The 27,949-nt window shown below is 35.6% G+C and overlaps 1 protein-coding gene across 3 annotated transcripts in view; it reads left to right on the top strand.

Moving 5' to 3' along the window:
* The first annotated feature begins 646 nt into the window (after nucleotides 1-646).
* Nucleotides 647-27,949, top strand: part of LOC134529583 (uncharacterized) — a 66,838-nt gene continuing 39,535 nt past the window's right edge. The window contains exons 1-5 of one of the 3 annotated variants that reach the window (XM_063363822.1): nucleotides 647-730; nucleotides 15,761-16,093; nucleotides 18,723-18,918; nucleotides 21,804-22,021; nucleotides 24,106-24,355. In XM_063363822.1, coding sequence (XP_063219892.1) covers nucleotides 15,800-16,093; nucleotides 18,723-18,918; nucleotides 21,804-22,021; nucleotides 24,106-24,355 — 958 coding nt within the window. In that variant the 5' untranslated portion in view covers nucleotides 647-730; nucleotides 15,761-15,799. Of the gene's footprint in view, nucleotides 731-759; nucleotides 822-13,546; nucleotides 14,665-15,760; nucleotides 16,094-18,722; nucleotides 18,919-21,803; nucleotides 22,022-24,105; nucleotides 24,356-27,949 lie in introns of those variants that run through there. The other 2 variants (XM_063363824.1, XM_063363823.1) reach the window with 2 other exon arrangements.

Below are 27,949 nucleotides of genomic sequence, written 5' to 3'. Positions count from 1 at the left end.
AGCTCGGTTCCTGTGGAAACATGTGTGCAAAAGTGTAAGGCAGGCCATGCTCTTAGTTGTGCTATGACAGATATTAGTAATTGCTTTTTACATGGTTACTGGACTATTAATATTGTCTACTAGTCGCTTAGTTTGATTACAAACAGTATTAATGATTCACAAAGTAACTGTAAAAGCACTAGTCGACTATCGCACGGGCGGCAATTGATATGCGGTTGGCATTCACAGCACTGCACTTGCCTGCCTTACACTGCGCTGGGGAGCGTTCCAGCCGCACATGCTTTGGCGAGGAAGCGATGTGCCATGGCCTTTTTGCGCAGACCAGAAGAGCACCGATGGTACGCGTCAATATAAATGAAGAGTTAAGTGAGCAGAAATTCAAGTGGTGGAGAGCCTGGACCATGTAGGCTATAAAAATTTTTTTTAGATACACCGACTTGAGTATCGAGGGTTGTATTTGCGTCACTTTTGGTTGGTCCCTTCTGCTGTCACCCACTCGGTGGCCAGAAAGTTGCTGTAACTATATTTGTGTTGCTTCTAGTAGATCGAACGAAAAGGTGTTAAAAGGTCGAAAAGTTACCTCTATTAGAACGTATGCAAGACTGTACCAAATGTATTTCAATTATGGCTGTTTTTTTTTACAGCTTTTGGCCAAAAATGGTAAAAAAAAAAAAGATGGTATTTGTTTGATTTGGAAATTGTTAGTCAGGTGGTTGTATTGAAATCTTGGGTGAGTAAATTAATTATTATGATAGTATTGTGCATAGATGGGCTAGGAATTATTTAAGAACTTACATATATGTGGAAATTGGTTTGTTATGGTATATAGCCTAGAATAGCGAAGTGTTCGTGTAAATGAGTTGTCCTTGTATTTATGGTTCTGTAAGCTTTCGGGAATAATACGTAAGAATAGTATTTTTGGATGATTTAATTTAAGATAACTTACAACCGAGTGTGGTTTTTTACTGTCGAATTTTTGTGTGATTTAATTTTTTTGAGGTAATTGTTTCTTAATGCGTATCTAGTTAACATAAAAAGTTTTAAAGGTCATATTTTTACAACTAAATATATTTTGGACATGGTACATTTTCGTATTCTAAATACATTTAACTGCTTACTAAATTTTACATAATACAATTGAATACATTACACGGAACAAATGCTCCCAGAAACAATGTTTCTCAAAAGTTTTATACATATTTTAAAAATCAAGTATATTTTTAAGCAATTCTATAGCTTTGCATCATAAACAGAAGCAATTACCAAAAATATTAAAATAAAGTAATAATATAGTGATAATGGTTGGTTGGGTTAGGTTAGATAAAATAATAATACTTAAAAATTGTGTGGTGCGTAAATGAGGTAAAGTCTGATTCGGACTGTAGTTTGGGTCAAGCGCGAGCACTGGAGGGCTTTAAATAAATTGTTCTCAATATCTGTTAGTTTTAAGAAGTCATTGAATTGCATTAAATTGAATTGACTATTACGCTCAAATTGAGCTTTCATCTGGTGGCAAAGAGTCCTCCCTTTTCACTCACTCCCCCCCCCCCCCCCCCTTGCATTCTCCTCAGATCCTTTGCATCTTTCACCCCTAGTATCTCTTCATCCAACCCATTCCACTCCCTTCATGTCCTGCCAAGAAAAGCGTTTGTACCCCTTTCCATTCTCCTCCAGTCCCTCTGGAGCTTCCATCCGTGATCTCTCCACCCTTTATAGGCTACCCACCTCTGTGTATCCTAGTTCCCAGTTGCTCCCAGCCCCCTCCTCCCTTTATTTCCTTATACAGTTTAACTAACCTTTCCACAATTCTCCTCCCTTTTAATGGTTTCCACCCTAGCTCCTTAATTATCTCAGTCAGACTATGCATTTCTTCTTCTTGCCCTTCCCTTCTCATCGTCATACCATCACCCACCTCACTGCTCTGCGCTGCACCTTCTCCAGCTCCTTTACCTTAGTCACTAGGTAAGGGTCTCAGATCACAGCCCCATACTCCATCACTGGCCTGGTCAATATGGAGTATGTATGCCTTCTCCCTTACCCTCCTCCCGCCCTCTTCAGGGTCCTGCCAAGCAGCCCCAGACCCTCCTATCCTTACTCACCACCTGCTGAACTTGTTTTGCCCCAGGTTATTTTGTATAGGTAACCCCCAGGTACCTACTTGCACTCTTTGGCCTCCTTTATCTCCTGCCGCTTCCATATATACACTTCCCTCGTTACCTTCCTCATCCTCGTGAACCTAACCACCTTCGTCTTTTCAACATTCAGCGACATCCCATTCTGCTCTGTCCATTGTTCCAGTCTGCTCAAGTCACCTTGCAGATGACCCCCTTCCCCCACGACCTCATACACTACGCAATCATCCGCAAATACTCTAATTCTAGCTTCCATTCTCTCTTCAATATCATTCATCATTATCGTGAACAACAGGGGCCCCAACACACACTCTTGCGGAACTCCTGAGTCACTTCTCCCTCTTCAGACCTTTCCTCACCCACATTCACCCTCTGCCTTCTATCCCTCAGGAAGTCTCCTACCCAACTAACCACCCTCTCATCCTCCACCAACATCTCTACCTTCTCCATTAGCCTTTTGTGAGACGTAGGTACTATATCGAATGCCTTTTCAAAGTCTAGGAAAATTGCATCCATCTGCTTCCCCCCTTCCACCACTTCCACCAGATCCTCCAGCAACTCTGCCATTTGAGTTTCACACAAGAACCCTCTACTGAATCCATGCTATCATCCACCAAACCTAGATCGTTCATTACTTCCACCATATTACTGCCCACCAGCTTCTCCATTATTTTCTCTATACAGGACATCAGGCTGACTGGTCTGTAGTTCGCCAGGTTAGTCTTATCCCTACCTCCCTTGTAAATTGGTACCACTACCACTTCTTTCCATTGATTTGGCAACTTCACCTCTTCCAGGGATTGTTTTAATATCACTGTTAAGTATCTACATACCTCCTCAGCTCCTTCCCCCACCCCAACTCAAGGTGACTTCCCTATCCCGTCCGGCCCAGATGCCTTCCTATCCTTCAATCTCCGGACCCCCTTTCGCACCTCTTCCATCCTTATCTCTAAACCTCTTGTTCTACAGTGTTTGCTACTTTCCGATACTCACATACCTCTCCCCTTACAAAACACAGATAGGTACTGCTCCTGTAGAAAATTTGCATTCTCCCGGTCCTTCGTACATTCCTGCCCCTCTCTTCCCCTGAGTACCGCTATTCCTTCCTCTCCCTTCACCCTTCACACATAGTTGTAAAGGTCCGCTCCATTTCCTTTTCTCCTTTCTCCCATTAGCTTTTCCATGTAAGCATCCCTTGCCTCCCATGTTTTCCTCCCAGTTCCTTACCCAACTCCATCTGTGCCTTTATTTCTCCCCCTCCTTTCCTCCCGGCCCTTGCACGTAGCCTACTACACTTTCTCTTTAAGGCCCTTATCTCCCTCCCATAGTAGGTAGGATCACCCCCCTTCCCCTACCCTCCTTCCAGGCACAAAATGCTCCACCATCAGTCTCTCAAGGCGGGCAATTTTTTGTCAAGTCCCTTAATCTTACTCCCTCTTCAGATATGCTTCTGCTCCCACTTTATCCGCCTTACCCCATATTTTACGCACTTTCTCCCTCTTTTCCTTATTTACTCGCTTCCCCATTTCAACCTCCACCACCAAGACCCTGTGGTCACTGATCACCATACTGCTTACAACCTCCTCCACTGGTCTCACCAGTACCACATCTAGCAGAGTTCCATTTTCCTCCTCTTCTCGTCAATTACCCATTCTGGTATTCTCCCCCACTACCTGCTTCAGTCCTCTATTTACCAATTGAACTGTCCCATCTCTGCTCCCTTGCCCCCATCTCCTCTGGTCCCTGCTCCCACACTACCCCTGGCAAGTTAAGGTCTCCAGCTATCATCACCCAACTCTCCTCTCCTAGCCTGTCTAGTCTATTCATAAGCTCTAGAATGGTTTCTTCCCCTTGCCCTGGTGGCCTATACATTGCCAGTAGCCTTATCTGCCATCCCAATCCTCTATCATCTCTAACGATTCTGTCTTATCACCCACCCATTCAACCCTACCTGTAAGTCCCTCTCGCAAGCATACCATCACCCCTTCATGTTCTATTCCTGTCCCATCTAAATACCTCATAGTTAGCCCTCCTTAGTTCCCCATCCCCAATTTCCTCTTCTAACCGAGTCTCTACCGCTACAACAATATCTGCTCCTTATGCCTCAACTATGCTCTAGAACATGTCTGACTTCTGTTACACACTTCTACAGTTTATTACTACCACCCTCACATGTTTATTGCCTTGTCGTAGTTTTGTTCTTCCGTTTCCATCTCCCCACCTCCCCACCTCCACGCTGTCCAACTCCTCCACATCCAGTCCTTTCTCCCTCCCTTCCTGACCCCCTTCCTGTTATGAATTTTCCCGTTTTCCGAATGGTATTTCCCTCTTCCCACCACCCTACGTGCTTTTGTGACATCCTCCTCCAGAAACCTTGACAGTTTCTCCTGCCCTTTTAGATTTAGGTGGATCCCATCCTCACTGACATAGTCCTCCTCCAGCTGGCTCCTTATGTTTACATATCTAAACCCCCAGCTTTCCACATACTACCCTCATCATCCTCCTCGAAATGTCTCGTGGGGACTCCATTTCTTGGGAGAACTCCGTGTATTATTAAGTCCATCCCCTGCCCCCATTTCCTTCTTGCTTCCTTTACAAGCTCTCCCATTTCCTCCTTTATATTCTCAACCCCCTCCATGTACATCAAATATTCCCCCCCCCCCTCCCCCTGGATAATTACTGATCTCACTCTTCTCTCACTCCTCATTTTTCTGATTACATCTGTCAAATCTCTTATTCTCCTGCCACCCTTAAACATACGGTACACCTCCCCAGCTCCCCCAACCCTGACCCCCCTCATCATGGAGTCCCATTCATAAATATCTTTCCTCGTTCTTTCATTTCTGCCCTTTCTCCTGGAATTTCCCTTCGCTCCAGCCATGTTTCCCTCCTCTCTGTTGGCGACCCCATACTGCCCTTCCTCTCTCCAGCTCTGCTGCAGCTTTTGCCCTCCCCCTTTCCTCAACCATATTACTAATGTTCTTACCGGTTTCCAGGCCTCTGTCACCCCTCTCCACCACCTCTGCCCAAAAATCACCCCTCACCCATTTGTCTGCTCCCCCCCCCCCCCCCCCCAATTTACTCCTTCCCATTAACTCAAATCCACCATACTCTTCTCCTCTACTCCTGCGCTGTCACTTTCCCTCCTCCCCTTTTCCACCCCCCCCCCCCATGAGCTCTACCCCTTATTTCTGACTCAATATCCTTCTCCTCCACCTCTGGTCCCTAACTCATCATCCCAAATTGCTCACCCTGTCTTTCCCAGGTCCTATATGCCTTGCAATACAACCCATCTCCCATCTCTAGTTTGCCCCCTTCCCTCCAACAATCTCAATTTTTTTCTCAAGTTCTGTCTTTCCCTAACTATGTCTCTTTCAGCCTGCAATCTCTTTAGTCTTTCCTCCCTTACTTTCTCCTGCAGCTCATCTAACGCTGCGTTTACTTCTCGACTTCGATTTCCCCCCCCCCTCCCCCCACCCCATTTTTCTTGTTTCATTGTTCCATTTTCATCCTGAACTTGTTTCTGAATTTCAGCAAAGTTACTCTCCAGCAAGTTAAGGATTTGCCCTAGCTTTATCACATCATCCTCCATTTTTTCTTCCCACTGTTCCCTTCCTCCTGTTTCCTTCCCCCTTTCAACAAGTCCACGTCCCTTCTGTTGCCATTTATCAGCCCCTCAAGGTTTCTCTCCCTCCCAGATAGCTCCTTTTCCACTTCCCCCTTTCACCACTTCCACTCCTGGCATATTTCCTTTCCTCCCTCCATAATTTCTTCATTTATAATATCTGTTAGCCAGACCTTAAACTCCCTTCAGCTGGTTTTAACTACTCCCCCTAACCTCACTATCTCCTGCCCTGGCATAGCACCCTCTTCCCCTACAGGCCTATTTATTTCTTTGGTCCTTTCATTGTCCTCCTTTTCCTCTACATTTTCCTTGTCTGCCTCCTCCTCCTCCTCTATCATTTCACCATAACATTTCCTACATCTCCACTCGCCAGTATCCTCTCCCGACAGATTGTAGGGAAGTTCCATGAGTAACGGAATGACAGTTTTGAACTATCTTTACATTGTAAACACTGATTTGAACCACTAGAAAATTAAAGTGAGGATAGTTACTATTTTCTCAGTGGAAGTGGAAAACTTAATTTTTAAGCATTTTAAAATTTATTAGTTATTAGCAGATCTGTGGCTATATACAAAACAGTTGCAGGTAACGGAATGACATCATTTTGGACATGCATTTTGTTTCCCATACAATAGAATAATAATTCAGTTCACTAACTGGATACAAACTCATGCAAAAATTAAATAATAGAAAGAAAATAAAGAGGAACAAAATTTCATATTCATTAAATGTTTCACACTCTTATTGACAGTATAAAAAAAATAAACAAAACAGTAACGGAATGACACTATTTGATAACGGAATGACAACTTAATCTTAATTCTGCTATAGTGACGGGGCAAGCAAAATGTTATTTATTCCTCTGATCGATAGTAGGTGACAGAAGTTTTATAACAATTTGGTCTGCTTCTACCCAACATTTATCTTCTTTAGCTGGAAATGCAAAGATGTTCCCGAATTCGTCACTTTTTCTTAGAAATGAGATTTCATATGTTTTTGTATCAGTATCAGTAACCTGGCCCACAAAAAAAGAGTGCTTATTTTTCCAGCATAGGATACCAAAGCAAAATCTCCTTGAAATAGCTCTGGATGTTTTTCAGGTTCCTGTGCAATATTCCAATTTGTTAAAGATTGCTTTTTGAAATTATGAATCAATTTCTAGGATGATAATAAATAGTGCCAATGTGCAATTATGTATGGAGCAATGGGTATCACAGCATGGATATTTTTGGTCTGTCCTACTGGAATTATTTCAGTCCACATATGATCCAAGTCATCCTTATGCTCAGATATTTGAAGGCTGGAAACATACAAAATATGTATTCCATGGCATCATTCACGTGCAATGCTTGCAAAGTACTCTGCATTCTTGACTGCATGTTGACCAGATTTGCAGGCTGTCCATACTGCACGTTTAATGGTTCCACCAAACCCATCGACAACTCCTTTGCCATGGGACGTGGCAAAGAAGTGCCAAGAGACTGTTACCCCATAGCGTTCTTTTTAAAACATGTCAAATTGCAAAATAGGAAACGCTGCTTAAATTGACTGGCAGCTCCATCACTCATGAATGTTTCAGTTTCTACACATGGGTTAGCAGAAATAATGTAATTCATTATTTAATCTAAGAAAGCATGCACAGAATACTTACAGTGATCAAGGTCATCACTAACAACAACAATGGAGTATCCACTATTTTCTGAGTTCCAAACATATGCTGTAAAGATTATGATTTGTGCCTTTGATCAATAAGCACTCTGAACTTCATTCTGCTGCTGAACAGTGTAGTTTTCTGCAAAGTCCACTTGCACTAAAATGTCCCTTTTACTTGCCTAATTCTTCTTTTGTTCAAAAAATTTGACTGCTGTCGTTTAATGAACGTAATTTGTAAGAAATAGGGTAGCAAATTGGAGAGAACATCAAGACACTGATCAACCGTTCCTAGTTTTTCAATCAAAGTTACACGTTGATTCATTGTCTTCTAGTGATCCCACCTAACCACTTGTAGCAATTCTTCATCTAAAGAGTACTTATCTTTAAGAAGTATATTTGTAAATTTCTCACACTTCGACAACATACAGTCTTCATTCTCCTGACTACACACTACAGACTTAATTAAATCATGATATGTAATAACAACTTGTGGAAGTTTCTCGCTTATTGCTCGTAAAAGCAACTTCACATTCTCGTGATAACGGCACAGACGAACATTGTGTGGTGTTTCTTGTACAGTACACTCAAACTGGGGTCACGAAGAACTAAACTTGACCAGTCGCACTGGCATGTTTGGAAACTCTCCTTCATATAAGGCATAAGCTTCTTTTAAAGTCATGATCATGAATCTCTTCTGAACTTTTTCACCAGTTTTAGCTTTAACAATCACATAATCTTTCATTCCTGGAGATTGCAATGAAATGTCATCTCAAACATAAAATGCAGTAATAGATTGTTCTGTACCCGGTTGTAAACACTCAATTTTATTTCTCCCGTAAGATGTGTTAATCAAAAGTCCATGAGCAACTGCAATCTCAGGGACAACTTTTTTGTGCTTACTTGGATTATTAGGTAAATGAGTAGACACACGTTTAACAGCTTTCTGTAATGTTGCCCGTGATTTATAAGGACTGGTAGCACTACTGTTGTGGGGGTCATTAGTTTCTTGAACTAAGTTTCCCACCTTACTTCTACATTTCTTCTGATTAATTCTCTCTTTTTTTTTCTCAGCACCTTCAGCTGAGCAGAAGTCAAACTTCTGTGCTTTTTTTTCTTTCCTTATCTTTTTTCTTCATTTCATCACCCAAGCCTTTCTCCTTCAACCGTTGCCAGTACCGCTTCATCTTCTCAGCTGCTGTGTGCGGCATGGCACCCTCTGCAACAAAAAAATAAAGTTTATTAGGCTACTTGAAAATAAACATTGAGGTTATGTGGCAATTACCAGTAAATAAAAAGAATTTGCTGCGCTCATACTAAGTATTTGAGCTTTATATTTCCTTATTTACTGAAATGAAAGTAAATACTTACTTGCTTTCTCTGAAGTCTCTCTAGGTTTTAAGTGCCAAGTACATAGCTAATTGTCTGTAAAGTTTTCGTGTTAAAACTGTTTTCCCGCCTTTTCTTTGATCATTAGGTACATTTACCGTATCTAACATTGGTATCAGTAGAGCAAACAAATATGTCTCAAACAATTAACTATATAACAAACAACAAAATAAAATTGTAACAAAGTAGTAGGGCTATGGTCATTCTGTTACCATTTTATTTCATTCCTTTACCATTTTATGTCATTCCGTTACCAAATTAAAAATGTGCTATTGAAATGAAAATCTAAGTATTTGCTATAGGTATATTACTTTATACGCTATACTATATTTATTTGCCTGTTTTTAACTTTGCATAAAATTTCTGTTGGTTTTCATGGGAAAAAATATGTTTTTTCTGGTAACGGAATGACAGAATGGAGTCATTTGAACATAAGTATTTTAGAAAATTTCTTAAAAAATTGGTTTTCACCTATTGGCTTGTGTTGAATTAAGATAATTGTAATGTTTCTCATGAATTTTTAATCTCTGTATGGACCATTAATGAATTATTTTTAATAGTTGAAAAATCTACATGTTTCAAACCTAAAAATAATTTTTTGATTCTATATGCATTTTTTTTTTAATTTCAGCACTTTTATAGAAATAAAAGTGATGTTGAATTTAAAAGTACAGAGTTTTAGCTTTCAGAATTGGTTATAAGTTTCTTTTTAATAAATACAATTTTAATATTTTTCCACCATGTCCACATTCTCATGGAACTTCCCTGTACTCAACTGTACTGATTCCTTCAAATTTTGTGTGAAACCAAACTCCATACCCATCACATTTCACTCACTGCTCTTTCCCCCTCCATACTTTCTTACACCCCCTCAACTTACCTTAGAAGTCATATCTCCTCGCCACCGAATTTGACCCGTATTCCTTGCGCTTCAACCTAACAAACCATCCACACTATTTATAAGTATTTTAAATGTAGCTAATCTAATCCAACTGACCATTCTCACAATATCACAGATTTTAAATATATAAACCTAACCTCTCATTAAAATGGTTAAATACTGATAAACTACATGAATTATTATAATGACTTGATGTAGGCTTTTGGACATACGCCATTGCTTAGCACATGTATATCTGTAGAAGAAAACTACAAAAAAACACAAATGACGAAAAACACAAATTAAGCAAAAAATTGCTGTTGTCAGGATTTAACGCCACACAATACTCCACAACCGGAATATGGTCAACAAACAAAGAAAAACAAAGAAAAATGGACTAACAGAACGAAAAAACGAAAAAACCCCCACAAATGATGACAGCACAAAAATACTGAACCCAAAAAATTCAGCACAACAGTTGAAACGAGACAAAAACACAGCAATACGAAAAGACGAAATACCTGAAACACTTCTGTAACTTATCTTTTGGATAGCATTTAGCTATTTCAGCGATGCATTTTTAATCTCATCTATGGTTGTAAGATGATGGCCTTTTAAGGTTATCTTTATTTTTGGGAATGGAAAAAAGTCACACAGGGCCATGTCTGTTGAATATGTAGGCTGAGGGATCATTACTGTGTTGTTTTTGGCCAAAAATGTACGAACAACCAATGAAGTGTGAGCAGGTGCATTATCTCAGTGCAAAAGCCATTAATTGTTTCGCCACAAATCTGGCCTTTTTTATTATTTTTATTGCTTCGTGCAAATGGTGTTTAACTTGTAGGTAATACTCCTCATGGATCGTTTGAATTTGCGGCAAGAACTTATGATGCATTATGCTGGTAAAATCTAAGAACACAGTGTGCATAACCTTTATATTCGACCGACTTGTCTATTTTTTTGTTTTCAGTATTGGCGATCCAGAATGTCTCCACTGGGAGGATTGAGCCTTAATCTAGCCGTCATTTCCATAAACCCAGGTTTCACCACCTGTTAGTTTTTAGTTTTGTTTTGTAGTTTTGCATCATTGTTGACTTCATTTAGCAACTTCTTAGCAACTTCCATTCGCAACTGTTTTTGTTAAAAATACAAACCCAAAAACATCAAATGATTTTGGTCCGTTAATTCTTACATGATTAAAGTGTCCGAAAAGACTAATTTAAAATTTGTATCTTTTTCTGAATTCCGATGACAGCCATTTCTGTTTTACAAAAGTGCTGATTTTTGCGTTTGTAAGGGTTTGCGTTAACTTTCATGACTCGTAATTGGTGAACTCAATGTTGAAGAAACAAAAACCTGTTTATTCAGGAAGATAAACAACCAGTTTTTGAACAAGTTCTAATAGTTGTTTTATAAAAAATACAGATGAACATTGGTCATCTTCAAATATCCTTATAGAAACTACCAAACTACTATAAAACAGGAAACACTGTACTAAACTGAAAACACCGGCAGCGCAGTGATATGACTTATTGGCCGAGGTCAACGGCCAGAATCCACCCGAAAAAATCTTAAGGCAAGCTGCTCATGTTACCGAATTAAAGACCTTTCACTGAACACTTTCAACATTGGTGATGTACACTTAGTAAGCCTTCAATGATTTTCAATGTAGCAGACTTGCTCAGCCTAACTCAGGCCATGTAATACAAGGCAATTATAGCTAACTTAGCCTTTTTGTTGTTGACTGCTAGCCTAGAACAGATTAATAACATAGGATGATATTGCATGCTTAATAAGCCCTCCTTGTTGTCAAATTAAGCTCACAAGCCTATCCCAGTATGTGTTCATTACGAGGGATCACTGCTGATTGAGTTTTTTCAAGTGTATCATAGGCAGAGGTGGTCTGGCTGCATTAAGAGGGCTGGTCAAAAAAAAGGGTTCCATTTGATATTAAGAGGTCACATGGGAAACTCTAGTGTTCCATTGGGCCGGTTTACATCTGAACACAGGGACAGTTAATAACCTAGCAATGCGAGATAAATGCTCACTAGGTAGGCCTATAGATGTAAGGTGCTTTACTGTAAAAGGTTTAAAAAATTTCTCTGTGTTTTTTGGTCCTTCTAATTTTGGTAATTAATTATTTTTGAAAGGTGCATTTGTGCTACTTGACTTCCTAAAGCACACACAGAGTGGGCCTGCAAAATTGTATTCCATTATTTTATTTATTTATTTTTAATTTATTTTAAACTATTAACTAAATTTTACAGGAACCAATTATTTACTTATGCCACAACTGAACTTAAACGCTGTAGCAAAAAGGGTCTTTTTTATCAGCAAGCAAACTATACAACAAGATGCCTCAGCATTGACAAGAAAGATGCTTCTCAAACACACAAAGCAGTTTTAAGGACAAATAAAATATTTATTGACTCTCCATTCTTCCTCAAGTGTTATAATGTTTAGTTTGGGAATGACCATCAGGATATGAACATTAAGAACTGAAGAGCATGGTGGCACAGTGGTGGGACCTAGACTCGCATTCCATTGGATCTGGGTCAACAGATAGTGGGGCAGCACCATCATTTCATCGTAATCACACTTAGTAGAAGCTTTGCAATTAAAATAATACTGAAATGATGCTTAAAATAAATACAGACTTCCACTGTTGCAAATCATGTAGAAGATGGTAAAAAATATACATCTATTATGTTTTTGATGTGTATGTTATAATACTTCAATTGAAGGTAGATGTTGATATAAAGTATTACGAGGCGTGTCCGGAAAGTAAGTACCGTTTGGTCATTAAAAAAAATTCATGAAAAAAAGTTTTATTGAAATTTTTAGTTTACTACATTTCTACATCACATTTTCACATAGTCACCATTCAGTTCCAAGCACTTTTCGCAATGCTCTACCAGTTTATTTAACCCCTCTGCATAGATGTTCGCCACCAGGAAAGGGAATGGATGCCTCGGCCATAGGCATCATGGACTTGAATAAGCAATGGAGTGTAGCCTAAGTACAGGCGCTTAGTAAACATCTCCAGAAAAAGTTTAAGCAATCTCCATACTTGAGTTGAAAAATGATAGCTACAGTTTTTTTTTTGGGATGAAAAGGGCTTCATTTTGGTTGATTTAATGAAATGTGAGTCAACAAATGCAGCAAAATGTACAAAATTACGATTGTGAACTGGGTTTATTTCCAGGTGGTGAACTTCTATACTGAAGGGTTAAATGAACTAGTAGAGCATTGTGAAAAGTGCTTGGAACTCAATGGCGACTATGTGAGAATGTGATGTAGATATGTAGTAAACTAAAACTTTCAATAAAACTTTTTTTATGAGTTAATTTTTTGAGTGACCAAATGGTACTGGATTTCTGGACACGCCTCGTACATACGTTTTTTAAATTTATTTAAGTTGTTTCATTGAATGCAATGGTAGTGCAAGACTGGGATTTCGATGTAGCATATTTCAAATCATCTGAACACTTTATTTCCTTCCATAATAGAAGTGTTGCATAATGGAACTACCTTATCTAGTATGCTGTAAGTTATAAAGTTGTAAGACATACTATGTTTTAGTTGAATGTTGTGCTTCAGAAGTAGAAACCAAAATAAAATGTTTACATTAGCTGAAATGCACTAGAATTAGGTAAAAGTATTTTGTGTAAAACATGTTTGCAAAAATACACAAAACTGTCTTGATGAGTTGGTAATGCACAAAAATATTTTGTGTATCAAATTTTTCTTATATTTGTCATACAGATTCTTACCATATTCTGCATGAACAGCTTTTGTAAGTTGTACATTCTATGAAGTTGTACATATTGTGAAAACGTGGTGGATCTCCTATGTTTTGAATATGAAGCAGTGGTTAATGAATAACAAAGTAAACACTGAAGACTTAAACAGATATTGTCACCATGTAATAACACTTTTCTCTAAGTACCTGATCTTAAAACTTTATCTTCATTTAGAAGTAGCACTTAACATTTCTGCCTGAAATAAAAGCTGTTTCATCTACGCATATTGTTGTCATAGGTGACTACCGTATGTGTGAATTTTAATTTGCGATTTCACACCTTTAATAATAATTACACATAGTTACAAAACTTTTTTTTTCATATTACTAGCTACCTTCAAACATATAGGCTTATATATCATAGTTAATAAAAAATTTAAATACAATATCTAGAACAGGGAACAGGTTATGTCTAGTACCTTAATGAATAATAATTAATAATTGTCTTCAAAATTTTGTAAATGTTTTTTTAGTAGATAAATTAATGTTTGACACAACCTAATGAGGTTACAGTACTAGTTAAATTGGCAGAACTACAAACAAAACAGAGTAAACCACATCCGTTTTTCTTTGCTGTCTTGGTACCCACATCTTTCTTCCAGTGTACAGGGTTTCATAACATGGCTGCCATTTTGTTCACTCATCTGTTTTTCCATTTGTAAAACCATCCTTACATTATCAGACCTGCCAACTCTCACGATTTTGGTGTGAGGCTCACGATTTTAAGGTCCATCTCACGCCCTCACGCCAAAATAGTTTCTCCTCACAATTTTTTGGGGCCCCAAGATTTTGTTTGTAAAAGTTACAAAACAAGTTTTACGAAAGCTTACAGTAATGAGTTTCCATCAATACTCGAGTCACGTAAAGGAAGCAATTTTGCATTTTGTAGCATGTGCCGTGCTGATTTTTCTATCTCGCATAGTGGAAGAGGAAACATTGTGAAACATGTCGCTAGAAAAAAACACAACTAACACGTGAAGTGTATTGCTTCCAATAAAAAAATTAATTTTGCTGTGAACAGTGATAATAGTGTTACACGAGCAGAATGTTATTTTACATCTTTTTTAGTTGCGGCCCTGCATGATCACTACACGACAGCGCTAAATTATGTTCAACTAAATTAAATCTTCAACCTATAATTTGTTGAAATAAATTTTGAAGCAGATACCATGTAACATATGTACAGGTATGTCACTTAAATTTAAAGATTATCATTTGTTGTTTTTTATTTCTAACTTGTATTTATGGGCCTGAAAATTTTTATCGAGGACCTCATGATTTTTTAAATTTGAATGTTGGCAGGTCTGCGATTATACATACATAAACACAATTAACTACCTGCTTAGTTCATTTTGACCAAAATTGACCTTCATCGTTCTTCCCGTGTGCTCTTGATATATAAAACAAACTTCGCATACATTAAAGATAGAAGTAACTTAAAGTCTCGTCAAATAAAAAATAAAAAAGATTATCAATGTTATGTTGAATATGCCTTGTATGGTTCTGGTCATAAAAGTATTTTTAAATATTGTTGTGATTGCTTTAATGGTAATAGAACTTTGGATGGTTGTTCACATTAGCAGAAGTTTTTTACTTTTCAAGAATATAAAAATAATATATATTTTTTATAATTTTTCTATTTTTAGTTGATAGTGATTGTAATATAATTTTTTTTACTTTGTTTTCCTCTAATTATGATTAAAAATTTTAATGTTAATAAACCACATTAAAACATGTTTTTTTTTTAATGTGGTTACTTAGTAAGAGACCTATACAATTAACTTGAAATTTATTTTAACCATTATTATTGTTAATTACGAGGATTGGTATAGTAAAAAAAATGCATAATATTCTCAAAAATGTTCACTGTTACAAGGTTTTGGAATTATCTCTGTTAACTAGTAATCAAGAAAAAATTTATAAACTAAAATATTTTTAAAATTTTCTTTCATGTCTCAATAACTGCCTTGTGGTCCAAAAATATTATACATATTGATTACTTATAGGTTCACCTAACTGACAACACATTTGATAAAAGGACTTTCTGTCAGGAGCAGATCGCCTACGCTTATCAGGCTATATCTTAAGTCATATATTACAGTATACATCTCAGAGAGGTATTAAATGTGAGAAAATGTACCTAAGATTAAGTAAAGTTGCTGCATATATAGCCTATACATCTGTCGATTGACTGCATTAATAGATGCAATGGTATAACGCACAAGAATGATGTTGAAAGTGCTAAGGTAGTTTGGTGTACTTGTCATACTGTCATGTTGCAGGTTGTGAAATGACTGGCTAGTGGCTAGTGCAGACACACTATGAGTGGACATATTCTACGCACGCAGGGCAGACCCCCAGATGCTGCTTCACGCACTGGCACGAGACAAAACTGCCACACACCGCAGAGTGTTCAATGTCTGCAAGAGAACTCTTATCCAAGTGAACTAGGCCCAGCAGAGAAAGGCACAAGATGTCTCATTTTGCTGGAGAGGTGTTTAGCCATCAAACTTCTCAAAGTTTCATTTCGGCCTGATGGGAAGAAGATCTCGGAATCCCGTTCTCTTCATAACAGAGACTTTTGGATGTATGATAATGGTTACTTACTATTTCAGGTACGTTTATTATTGTTACTTTTAGGGACCTGGGATTCGTAAAAGATAGACCAATTAATTAATACCAATGTTCATTTATTAACTACTATTTACACATTAAATTTGATAAATAACACACAGTCCAATCTCTGTCCGCAAAAATAGTCTCACACCGATCAATCGGACATTAATACTGTTGACTGGAGCTTGGCTCTACAGTGACTCATCCACGTGAGCTGGGCAGCCTGCGACATGCCTAAAGTCTCTAGACGCCCTGTAACATTATTAGCACTATTAGTAAAAACAATGACATTTTATACATATTAGTAAATAATTTCAACAGAATAAATAGTATTTTTCCAGTAGCAGAAAAATAACTTATTGTATGCTCCTTACAAGCATATTTTAATATACCCTAGCTATTAATTTGATGATATTTTTTCTTAATTGCAATGATCTGTCTAATACAGTAAGTCCTCGGTTTACGTCGGGGTTACGTTCCTGAAAACCGCAACGTAAATAGAAACGACGCAAAATGAGCAATGTTTCATGCCACCGGCTGACCACAGCGCAAGGTCGGCCGGAAGCGCTGGCATACAGACGTGACAACGGGCAATTTTATCAGCAAATGACAACCGACAGCGTGGGAAACAAGTCCAACTAGTACTTCTCAGCTTTATAGAATGGTTTTTTAACCAGCTGCTTTATTACCTTTATTGATTGAAATATAAAAACAGATATATAGTACATACTGTACGTAAGAGCAGGAAGCGTCCCTCATGATGTATGATAAGATAAGGCGGTGAACGTGTAGCTTACGCTACATAGCATAAATTATCTACCGAAGGAAACAAAGAATTATAAACGAATTATATACGGTGTTTTGGTTAAAATAAAGATTTACGGTCATTGTAAACGACGTTATTGTGAATCGGCGACAACTTAAATTGAAACATGAGTACTCAAACATTAGCGACGTTAATCCGAAACGACGTAAATCGGTACGACGTAAATAGAGGACTTACTGTAGTTGTTTAATTATCTTAGTTTTTATATACTCATATACCATTTGATGTAATTATTTAATTTTATTGTAGCACTTCATGTATATTGTTGTTATTTATTAATTTACCTTTTCTTTCGAAAATCTCCATGTCTATTTATTGACTTTTTTTTGTTTCTCATTTGATTTGTTTTGTGTTAGTATTTTTTTGTCTCTTTGCGTGTATTTGTTTGTATATATGTAGGGTGTCTATCATCTTGGCCCTTTGTTGTTGGTAGACATGTTACAATTTAAATAAATAGTAAATAAATTTTGTTGATAGTTAATTTACTGTAGTTTATTGAAGGAATCTATTACGTAGACTCACATTGGTTTCCCTCAACACTTAAGTGTTTAAGTTTAAAAACAATCTACCAGGAGGCTAGTGACATGGAAAAGTCTAGGAATTACTTTATTAAAATAAATTAAAGAAATTCAAGCCATGTTACTGAAAATTCAGGGAAATCTCACTTTATTTTTTGGGCCTGTGTATAGACCCGGCAACTTTACAGTTTAACAGGTTTAATGAATGTTTTTGGCCATAATACTTGTATTTTTCCCAAATGTTTCTGCAGCAAGTCGCACAGTCCTATATTTTAAGTGTTGGTTACTACCTAGATGGTATTTTTGCAGGAATATTATCTAAGTGAACAATGTAGGCCCACCAAATCATTCTATTAATGACACAATTTATGGTGCATATACTGTATTTTAAACTGCAGTGTTACATTGGTTAGACAATGATGTATGTTTAATTTGCCTTAAATATGTGGGCATAAAAGTGTATGTCTTAATTTGTCCGGGTTAACTTTTAAATGTATAAACACATGAATGTTAAAATCAAATTAGACTTATTTCTGAGTATCTTTTTTAAAAAAAAAGTTGTCATCATTTTATTTGCTATAATAAAGTATAATTTATTTTAATGCAATGTAAAAAAGTAAGAATAATATATTTAATCCCATATTTAGGTTTATACATTCTGTATTCATTATGGTGAGGGAAAATACGATAAAGTATGTTTTCAGGGATTAGTTAAAAGAATATATTTATTTGAGTGTATCTAATCGTACTAGGCTAATATTTAAAAATGGTTCCTGTGTTTGTAATTTGATTGGTGGTAGTTAGTAACACTAGATGTATGAATATTTAGTACCTACTTGTCAAACAGTAAGAGAATGTTCTTACTTCATTAGCTTATGTGGTAGTCATTTGCTGTCAAGGTTGTTTATCATTGGATTTCCCCCTCAGCTTAATTGGCTGTATAAACTTAAGTTCATTATATTTTCATCGTTTACTACATGGTTTACAAAATATCCTACAGATTACTATTATTTGAAGGGTGTGTAGTAACCTCAGCACTGGTGTTGACATTGTTCATATAAGAGAATGTAAGTTGATTAATTTTTTTTGTTTAAATTTTTAGTTTCCAACAAACTAATCTTATGTTTCAGTAGAAGGGCTTAGTATAATTACTTTATATTCAGGAATGTTATGTTAACACTTACATTGAAAACGAATGGTTTGTTTGGTCATTTAATCACAATATTTCAGAATCATAATTTAATTAATACTGTTATTGTTATTAATTTTTTTATTGTTTTCCAGGATTTCCTTGAACAGAATCTCAAGTGCTTTTGGAACACTGCTTTGTTGGAAGCAGTACGAGTTCTCAAGTTCCGTGGCTATGTTGCTCCAGGGGTACTTATGGTCACTGCAAATCCTTGCGCTTTAGAAGTTGTACGTTCTGCTTGGTCTAGAAATGTGCTGCGGCCACCGACCAATTTCATTATTCTTATTGTGGGTGCGTACATGGTTGTAATTCTATTTTATACTGAGTGTTTCTGAACAATACTGCTAACTGGCAAGTGTATCCTTATGAGAAAACAAGACGAAAACATATTGTTGCAAGACAATATTTCCAGAAATCACCATTCTACATTGTGCGAGACGTATGACCCCTGGGTGTTGACTAAGTGATCTGGTTCCCTTTGTTTGCTGCTCAGCATCAGCTCTCTCTTGGTCACTTTATCCTTGGCAACAACTTCAGCCCCTGCATGCCAGCTTCCATTTATGGTCATGCCACCCTATCATGCAGCTATGATCACATGGCACCTACATTTTGTATCTTTACATCTTGAATGAAATTTCTGACTTTTTCTTGCCCAGAAACACAACCTTGGACACATTCTCTGGCGGTTTCTAGACCACAGATAAATCAGTCAGACACCAATAGTAAACATGGTTAGGTTAATCTTCCAATTTGGAAAGGCTGTGAACTATTTAATTTAATTATAGATTAAATATTTAGCTAAACAAGATAATGAAGATGACTTGTGTAAATATCAGTGAATAAATAGACTTAGATTAAACCAATAGGGCTATGCTTTAAACCCTCATGCCCTCTCATAACAATAACAATATTCATTACTCCTAAAATAATGAATATGCCCTTTAATGCCTAATTTTAAAAGACTTTTTTTTTTTTTCAAGAAATATCAGGAACTACCTGTAACTCTGCAACAAATCAGCAAATAATTTTACTTTTAACTGAGATTTACACTTGTGAAATATAGTTGACAGTATCATCGTCCTACAATAATAAGGATGTACTTACTACCATTCTTTTGCTTATTTTTTTGTTAAAAATTTTCAAGTGGAATACAATTAACAAGCACATTGAATTTTTAAAAAAAAATGAACATTTGGTCAGAACACCTATCAGGCAAGCAATTTTCAAGAAATGTGTGCATTTTAGACACTATATTTAAATTGCCTGAAAAGTAGGCAACATTCACTACAGATTATATGCTAATGTGGCTTTACACCCAGACATCACTATATTAAATAAGCACACGTTCAATAGTTGTAAGGAATCCACTTTAATGTAGTCTATGAAGGAATTCTCAATATTCATGACAGGTATGTCTGTGCCAATGAAAATTGACATGCTACCTGCATTTCTGGTACTCTGATAAAATTTCACAAAAATGTGTAGCGTGTTTGGAGTTTTGTTTGCTTGCTTCATATTTCCTATAACTAAAAGTGGAGACGAGTACTAGCATTTCTCATCGAGACTACCAGGATTAATAGCACACGTTTCCCTTAATATTCATAATTTTTTCTGGTTACAGCTGATGGTGTAACCACACTTGCTTGCTGGATTGGTTGCAGAGGTCCTGTAGTGCATGATGCTTATTTTCAGGCAATTCAAACTTAAAATCTGACTCATTTTGCGAAATTTGTTGGTTTGATTGTGTTCCAACAAGACAACCTTTGTGTTTTAAAAAATATATTTGATTTAAATATTCAACCAGTTTGATTTAAGTATGCACACAATGTTTTAAAAAATATACTGATCATACTAAAATCTTGTCTTTTAATGGTGACTTCATTATATTGTTTAAAGAATGTCATAAATACATTTATATGTAACTGAGTTAACCTTCATTAAAAGTTTTTTAATGTCTCTTGTTAGTATGTAGAAATATTTTGGCTGTTAAATATTAATATAAATAATTAATCAACAAATGGTTGTTAAATAATCTTGGGAAACAAAAATTTTAAAATCATTACACACATGATTTTTTATGTAAATATTAATTGTATATTAAAGACTTTGTTCAGAAATCTGCTTTTTGAGACTAAGTTTTATGATTATAATTTGTACCATGCTCACCAATAGTAGAGGAACTTTTTAAGTTGGGCACAATAACCAATCAAAGACACATACAAAAAAAAATACAAGTGACCAGATGCAGGAACTGCATGTACGTAGGTTCCACCTGCAGGCAGGCATCTCATACAGGGAAGGACCATCTGCTGGTAGGCAACACATACAGGCAGGAAATACAAACAGGACAGAAATAAAAGATGGAAAAAAACAACTAAACATTTCTACAATTAATAAAAAATAATAGCCTAAGATTATGTATGTACTTAATGGTTAGAGCAGAACAAATATAAGTATATTGATTTGCATATAATATATTTATGTATATTAATGTTTTAATGTTTTTTTAAATTTATTTATAAATATGTGCTCATGAAAATATATGTATGGATACACACCACATAAAATGAGCATATTCATAAACTAACAAATTCATATGTTAACACAAACATATATACATATATATATATATATATATATATATATATATATATATATATATATATATATATTTTATTTTTTCATGTTGAGTTATTATGAGTAGAACACATTTTTTTAGTACTACTAGTAGTTTGATTATCAAAAAATGTAAATATTTATCGAGATATTTAAAATTAGAGATTAATCTATGGATGTTTTGTGTATTATGTATTAAATAAAGAATGTACTGTAGACAGCTATTAAATTTAGATTCTCTAAGACCAGTATTTTCTAGTAAATATTTGCAGTTAAGTTTTAAATTATAAAAATTATGAACAAATAGTATATCTAATTGTTTTCTGCTTTCAACAAGTGATGCTACATTTGGCTTTGGTAAATTTTTTAAGTAAATCAGTTTCAAGAATTTGTATTGAATGTTTACAGTTCAAGGTAACGAAACCATATTCTTATTTTGATCTTACTGAAGCTTAATAAAGGAAAAGTACAGAATCAATGTTTGCATGATCAGTAATGAATGATGTTATTAAGACTATGTTACTGTGTCATTCACTGTTCTTGTTTTTATCACATTACAGGAGATATTTCCGATTGTGTAGTAGAGCCTTTACCACAGGGGCATTTTACACCTCTGCCGGAAGCCCTCTGTTGGGTTATCTTGGAGCTCACCAGTGCAGGTCAGTCGGCTGTGCTGCCTGAGATCTTCTCAGCACTCCAGAGCTCCTTTCCCGACATGGAGGTGCCGTCGAATGAAGTGGTTTATGATGTTCTTGCCCAGCTAATGGCAGAAGAAAAGGTGTGTGAAAGTCCTTTTGACTGGAGTTCTACTAGCATTCTCTTTTAAGAGATGTGAGTGTAGGAAACCAATGATAAATTGGAATCGAATTGGTATTCTACTGCTGACTGGGGGCTGGGCAGTGTTTTCCCACTTGTGCCCTTTCTGGGTGGGCCTGTGGTAAGACTAAGTTATGCATGGTGTCTCGATTCTTGCTGGTTGCTGATCTGGAGTGACTGTGCTGTCAAAACCTGATTTTGACGACCAGCAACTCACTTGCTTATGTGGTGAATTGGAAATTTGATGGCAGCAATTACGTATAAGCTGGATAGTCATGCAATAACTGTTGATGAATATTCACAGTCTTCTTAAAGTGAATTAAAACACCTTTATGTAATTCTTGTTTTAGTAATTAATATTGTAGTATATACATGATTTGATAAGCCATTTCCTCACCATTTAAGTACATGGTAAAAATGGCAGTGTTAACTTCATCAGGGTTGCTACAGGACTAGAAAACCGGAAAAAGTCAGGGAAATTAAAATGATCAGGGAATACTGGGAAAAGTCAGGGAAATCACAACATATTTCTAAAATTTATTGTTGTGATAATAAAAGTGAACGGAAAATAGGCTTTTGTTGACATTTAGGCACCTCAAAAAATTTGAAAACGTTATATATAATTAAATTTGGTGGTTTTTCCTTATTTTTGTGAATTATCCTCTTTACTGTAAACTTGTAGTTGAACAAGGGGAAAAAAATATTTATGCGTGCATTTTTTTAAGATTATAATAGCACATTGGAACACTACATACAACCTTCTTTTCCTGCAGTAAAAGCGTGAACATTAAGTGGTGCTGCAAGATTTTTAGTGTCTGAAAGGTCTGAGAAATTTGTCAGTTCAGGTCTGGAAAACCTGGAAAAGTCAGGAAATTTTGGAATTTCAAGCTTGTAGCAACCAGTTCATTGAGTTAGCATTAAAGAGTTCAAAACTCCACAACATATGTATTTTTTTAAGTTAAAAAAATTATATAGTTTCATTATTCTTGGAGCCAATAAAAAGGCAAGAAAAATTTTCAAGTTGCCTAGAAAATAAGTGTAAACCTTGTTTTACCTTATTTTATCAACAATATTGTTCATTATTGCATGAAAACTTAATAACCTTTTACCTTATTAGTTCTTTGTTCATTTTAATAAATGCTTTTGAACATAAATTAACTATGTATATTGTGTTAAAAAAAATGTTTAATATAAGTTTTAAAATTTTTCTGTAGTATTAATAAAAAATTTTATGAGTTGAAAAGCTCAAATTTATAAATATTGTTTTTTATATTTTTTGGTTTTAAATCATAATGTAAATAATTCATTAGAATTAAAATGTGTAAAGAAGAAATTAGTTGAAATGCTTAAATTTGCCTTTCGAAAATATTGGATACTGCTGATAAAGTAGTAAGTAAAAAATGACGAGCTAAATACTACATTAATCAATAGTTTCATTTAGTATAAACTGCTTTCAAAGTTTTTAGTTTTTATACGTTTGTATGGAAATTAATAAGTACTGTTATAATAATAGAAAAAACTTTTTTTCAAAAAACATACCCAATGTAAGTCATTATAAAAATTGAATCTGCTATAGTTTTTATTCTTTCAAACATTTGCATGTGTACTATCAAGGTCTTGTGTCTATAATATTTCTGTACCAGTGGTTGCAACATTAGTTTTATAGTTTTCTTATCAGTACTCGCTTAGACAAACATGCTGGGCACAAATTAGCATTATATACATAATTTACTTTTTTTCCCCTCCTTTTTGCCGGGAAAAACATGCCTATATTGACGTTCAATGATAGATGACAGTGTGATGGATGAGCTAGCAGCAAAGGAAACAAAGTGGATCAGCATCACTTGAAAGTTTGTGCACATGCTCCTTACTGGATTTGAATCAAACTAACTGAGTGTGGGCTTTCACCTTAATGTTAATACTGTCTGATTCAAATTCTACCTTGATTAAGTGCTCTTCGGAATTATTTTCTCTGTAATTCAAATTGGTAAACAGAATTTTGGCTTTGATGTATTGGTTTTAAAAATGTTTGAATTTTTGTGACAGGTATATCAAACATCAAAAGGCTTTTTTGTAATGACACCAGAACGCAAAAGGAGAGAGATTAACCACTATAGGCGCCATCGTAAGTACAGCAATCATTCGAAGATGGACCCCAAAGGAACAGAAACATACTCTCTGCTAATGTCACCTGAAGAGGCATTGGTCTTGGTGCATGGTGAAATGCAGACTATTCGTGATGGCGATGTCACACACCAGTCTCTGCAGACAAATCTTGCTGATATCATTTGTGGAGGTAAGGATATTTAGTGTCTTTTTTTATAGTTCCAGAATCGACAGTTACAGATTTTTTTGTAAACTGTTTTTGTTCATGCAATTATTATTATTTTAGGTAACTCCACTTTACATTATCTGGTTTTAATTTAATTTATGATATAAATTCATAGACCCAAAAAGTGGCATACACACAGACACATACATACTGAAAAAGATGGAGAGCCACTGAGAGACACACACACACAGAGAAATACATACATACAGAGACACACACACACACAAGCCATAAACATAGAGGTACAGAAATAATTGGTTCTGAAATTTTGCAACGAAAATTGATAATGCAAGAGAGCTATTGTAATAAATTCACAGAAATGTCCTTTTAGTAATAGTGAAAATGAGAAAATGAAATAATTTACATGCTGAGTGAGACAGAGCTTTAAATGAGTTTTGCTACACTTGTTATCGTTCAGCTAGTGAAAACGTGCCCAATAGCACGCCTCTTTATCGCCTACAAATAGCTAGTAAATCCATCTATTAAAATTTTAATGCAAAGGCCTAGTCTTTTAAAACTAAACTGCCTTTATTGGTTACCCAAAATCTTATTAATTTACTTTTTTTATAGGCACATTTGTACACATTATTAGAGACCCCAAAAAATGGTTAAGTGGAAAATTCACAAAAAACTAAGAAATTCTGCTTTTTCCCCCTCCATTAAATTTCAACATCTTGGTGAAAACTAGGGATGGGATTTTCGAATCTTGGATTCGTCGAATATACCGAATCCTATGGATTCCAGGATTCGTAGGATCCGAGGTGGGATTCGAGGTGGGTTTTTAAGAGTTTTAGGTAGTAATTGAAAATTGTAGTGCTGGGCGAAGTTTGAAAATTTCGAACCGAACCGAATCCTTACGTTCGGTTAGAAACCTCTTAAAATATATTTGAAAAACCGAACGTTCGTTTAAAAAAAAATTACGTTTTTATAATTTTCTAACCCCCATTTGAGACCATTCACAAAACAGCACAACAAAATTCCATTACTTGTAATATTCCGACTTTTATCGCATAATCGTCGCCTCAACAGTTTCAAGCGCAGCCAAAATAATAATAAAAAAAAATTATTAATCGTCGCATAACTCTCATAGCATTTTTTCTTATAGGCGCTCTTTGTTTTTTGTTTACTTTAGAGAATTTTGAATGCATTTCTCGTACTACGTAATATAAACTATTGTACAAATGCCAAAGGTATTGTATATTATACCTTTAACTATAGTGTGTGTACGAGAAGTGTTGTAAAATCACCAAAGATTGCGTACCCCATACGTTAAACTAAAGCGCATGTACGAGAACTCTCGTATTTTGGCAAAACTAACGTGATCAAGTTAACACAAGACAAATGCGGTAGGAAATGATTACGTAAATTACGTATTTTAAATTACTGGTATGTATTTATTTTCTTTGGCCTTTTTGGTTATAACAGTTAGGTACTGAAAATATTAATTTAATCTTGTGTATTAAAAGTACTGGTCCAGTAAATTTTACAGTACGGTACTAAGTTGACTAGCGTAGTCACGGCAGCCATCATTATTTCTTTTGTTTTCTTTTTTTCGTCGCAAATTTTTATAACCACACTGACTTACGTTACGTTACGTTTACAATATTATTGTTCTTGAGGTGATTTGCGATGAGCAGGCTTACGTCGTTTAAGTTTTCCAAATGGAGAAAAGATAATGACGACCCAGATGACCCAGAACCACCCCAAAAAATGTCTAAAGTTTCTTCTGACGAGCAGCATTCTTCCAAGAAAACAGCAACTGCAGTCAGCGGGTTTTGTAATGTAGATTGGTAACTTAATTTACATTCGACTTTTTTTTAATGTCCTATTAAAAAGTTTTACTTTTTAAAAATGTTAGGTTATGTCTACCACAAAAATATGTTATGTGGCCTTATGCTGAATGTTAGTCATCTTTATAATCTTATTTTTTTTTTTTAATGAAGGTTAGTGTACACTGAAAAAGGAAGATAGTTTTTTTGAAATTTAGATGGAACTTCTTCATGAATTAAAAGTATATATATACATATAAAGAAATTAAATGCAAAATGATTTTCTCTAAAATGTTTTCTTTCCTTCATTATTTATTGCATAAACTTTACTTATAAAATGTTTTGCAATGTTTTAATAAAGCTAAGCTATATAATGTTTTAATTTTACATATGGCTGGAGAACCTTTCTTTCTCACCATTCAGTTAAAGACCGAAATGTTGGTGGTCGGTTCATTTTAATTCAAAACAATTATTTCTGTATGAGGTTCGGTTCAAAATTTTTTTGCTATGGTTCGATTCAGTTCGGTTCGAAACCAGAGAACTGAGGTTCGCCCAGCTCTAGAAAATTGTATACCTAAACTGTATTATAAAGGTAACGGAAATAGCACAAACATAAGATAAACTACGCTGCATTTTGTCAATTAGCATAACTACTCGATCATTTCCAACCTTCAATATTATAACATTGCTGAAAAAACGTAACTTTTTTTTAAATGGTGTCTGTTATACAAACGTATTTTATTGAAAACATAGGAAGGATTAATTTAACAGAGAATTAGACAGATGCAAACTTACGTGTGTGGTTTTTGAGGTTATTTGTCTCTATTTTATATCAGGTGTATACACTATGCACTTATTTTACAATTTTATAAATCACATGATTTTTTTTAATACATAGGCCTATGTAATTTTTTAAAATAAATGTGTGATTTTTTTTATAACATGTGGTGAAGTTTAGTGTGGGACTGGGATTCGAGATTCGATAACAAACACTGAGGATTCGATCAAGGATTCGGATTCGACCAAAATGTGGATTCGTCCCATCCCTAGTGAAAACACTAATCCGTTTTTTTCTGCATTAGTTTTCTCTCTACTTAAGTTACTGAATGTAGTGGAAAATAAAAACCCTTCACATGAATAACCCTTAAAAAATTCCCCAACAATTTATTTTTTTCAGTAGGATGAAAAAAATATCTTGACAGTCCTGAAACATTTCCTGAAATTTTGAGATTGTGCACAACCTTACTACTTATTTTACACAAATCAGTAGTCCATATATTATATTAAAAAATAGGTGCTTTGCCAACAACTGTTCACAAAATCTATTCTAGAAGTATAAATGAATCTGAGTAATAAAAAGTTATAAGTAGTCAAGAAACCAAAATCAAAACCAAATGATATCTAAAATCACTAAATCTAAGTCATAATAACGAGCAAACTAAGAGGTTGACTTGCCCATGACACATTGTTGGCTGTCGGGCAACGGGAAGACATCCTGATGCCACAAAACCATTATCTTGGGTAGGAGGGAAAAGAGACTCATCCAGGAGGAAAGGGTGTCTACTGTGCTACGTGCAGTACCGTTCTCACCAAGAGAAATGCAGCGCAATGCGCTCAAAAAAATTTCCTATCGATTTTCGTAAAATTTTAGACTTATGGTTCTTCAAAAAGGGGGCGCTATTGAGGGGTGATTGTAATAAATGAAGTCATAACAATGGGATTTTACGGTACTTGCAACCAAGTGTAGCCATTTGATTGGCTGAACTGGAAGGAAACGGGAATCTGTTGA

Source organism: Bacillus rossius, chromosome 2 (genome assembly GCF_032445375.1).
Source record: "Bacillus rossius redtenbacheri isolate Brsri chromosome 2, Brsri_v3, whole genome shotgun sequence".
Lineage (NCBI taxonomy): Eukaryota > Metazoa > Arthropoda > Insecta > Phasmatodea > Bacillidae > Bacillus > Bacillus rossius.
Note: the sequence above shows the minus strand (reverse complement) of the source record. Positions and strands in the feature narration are given on the sequence as shown.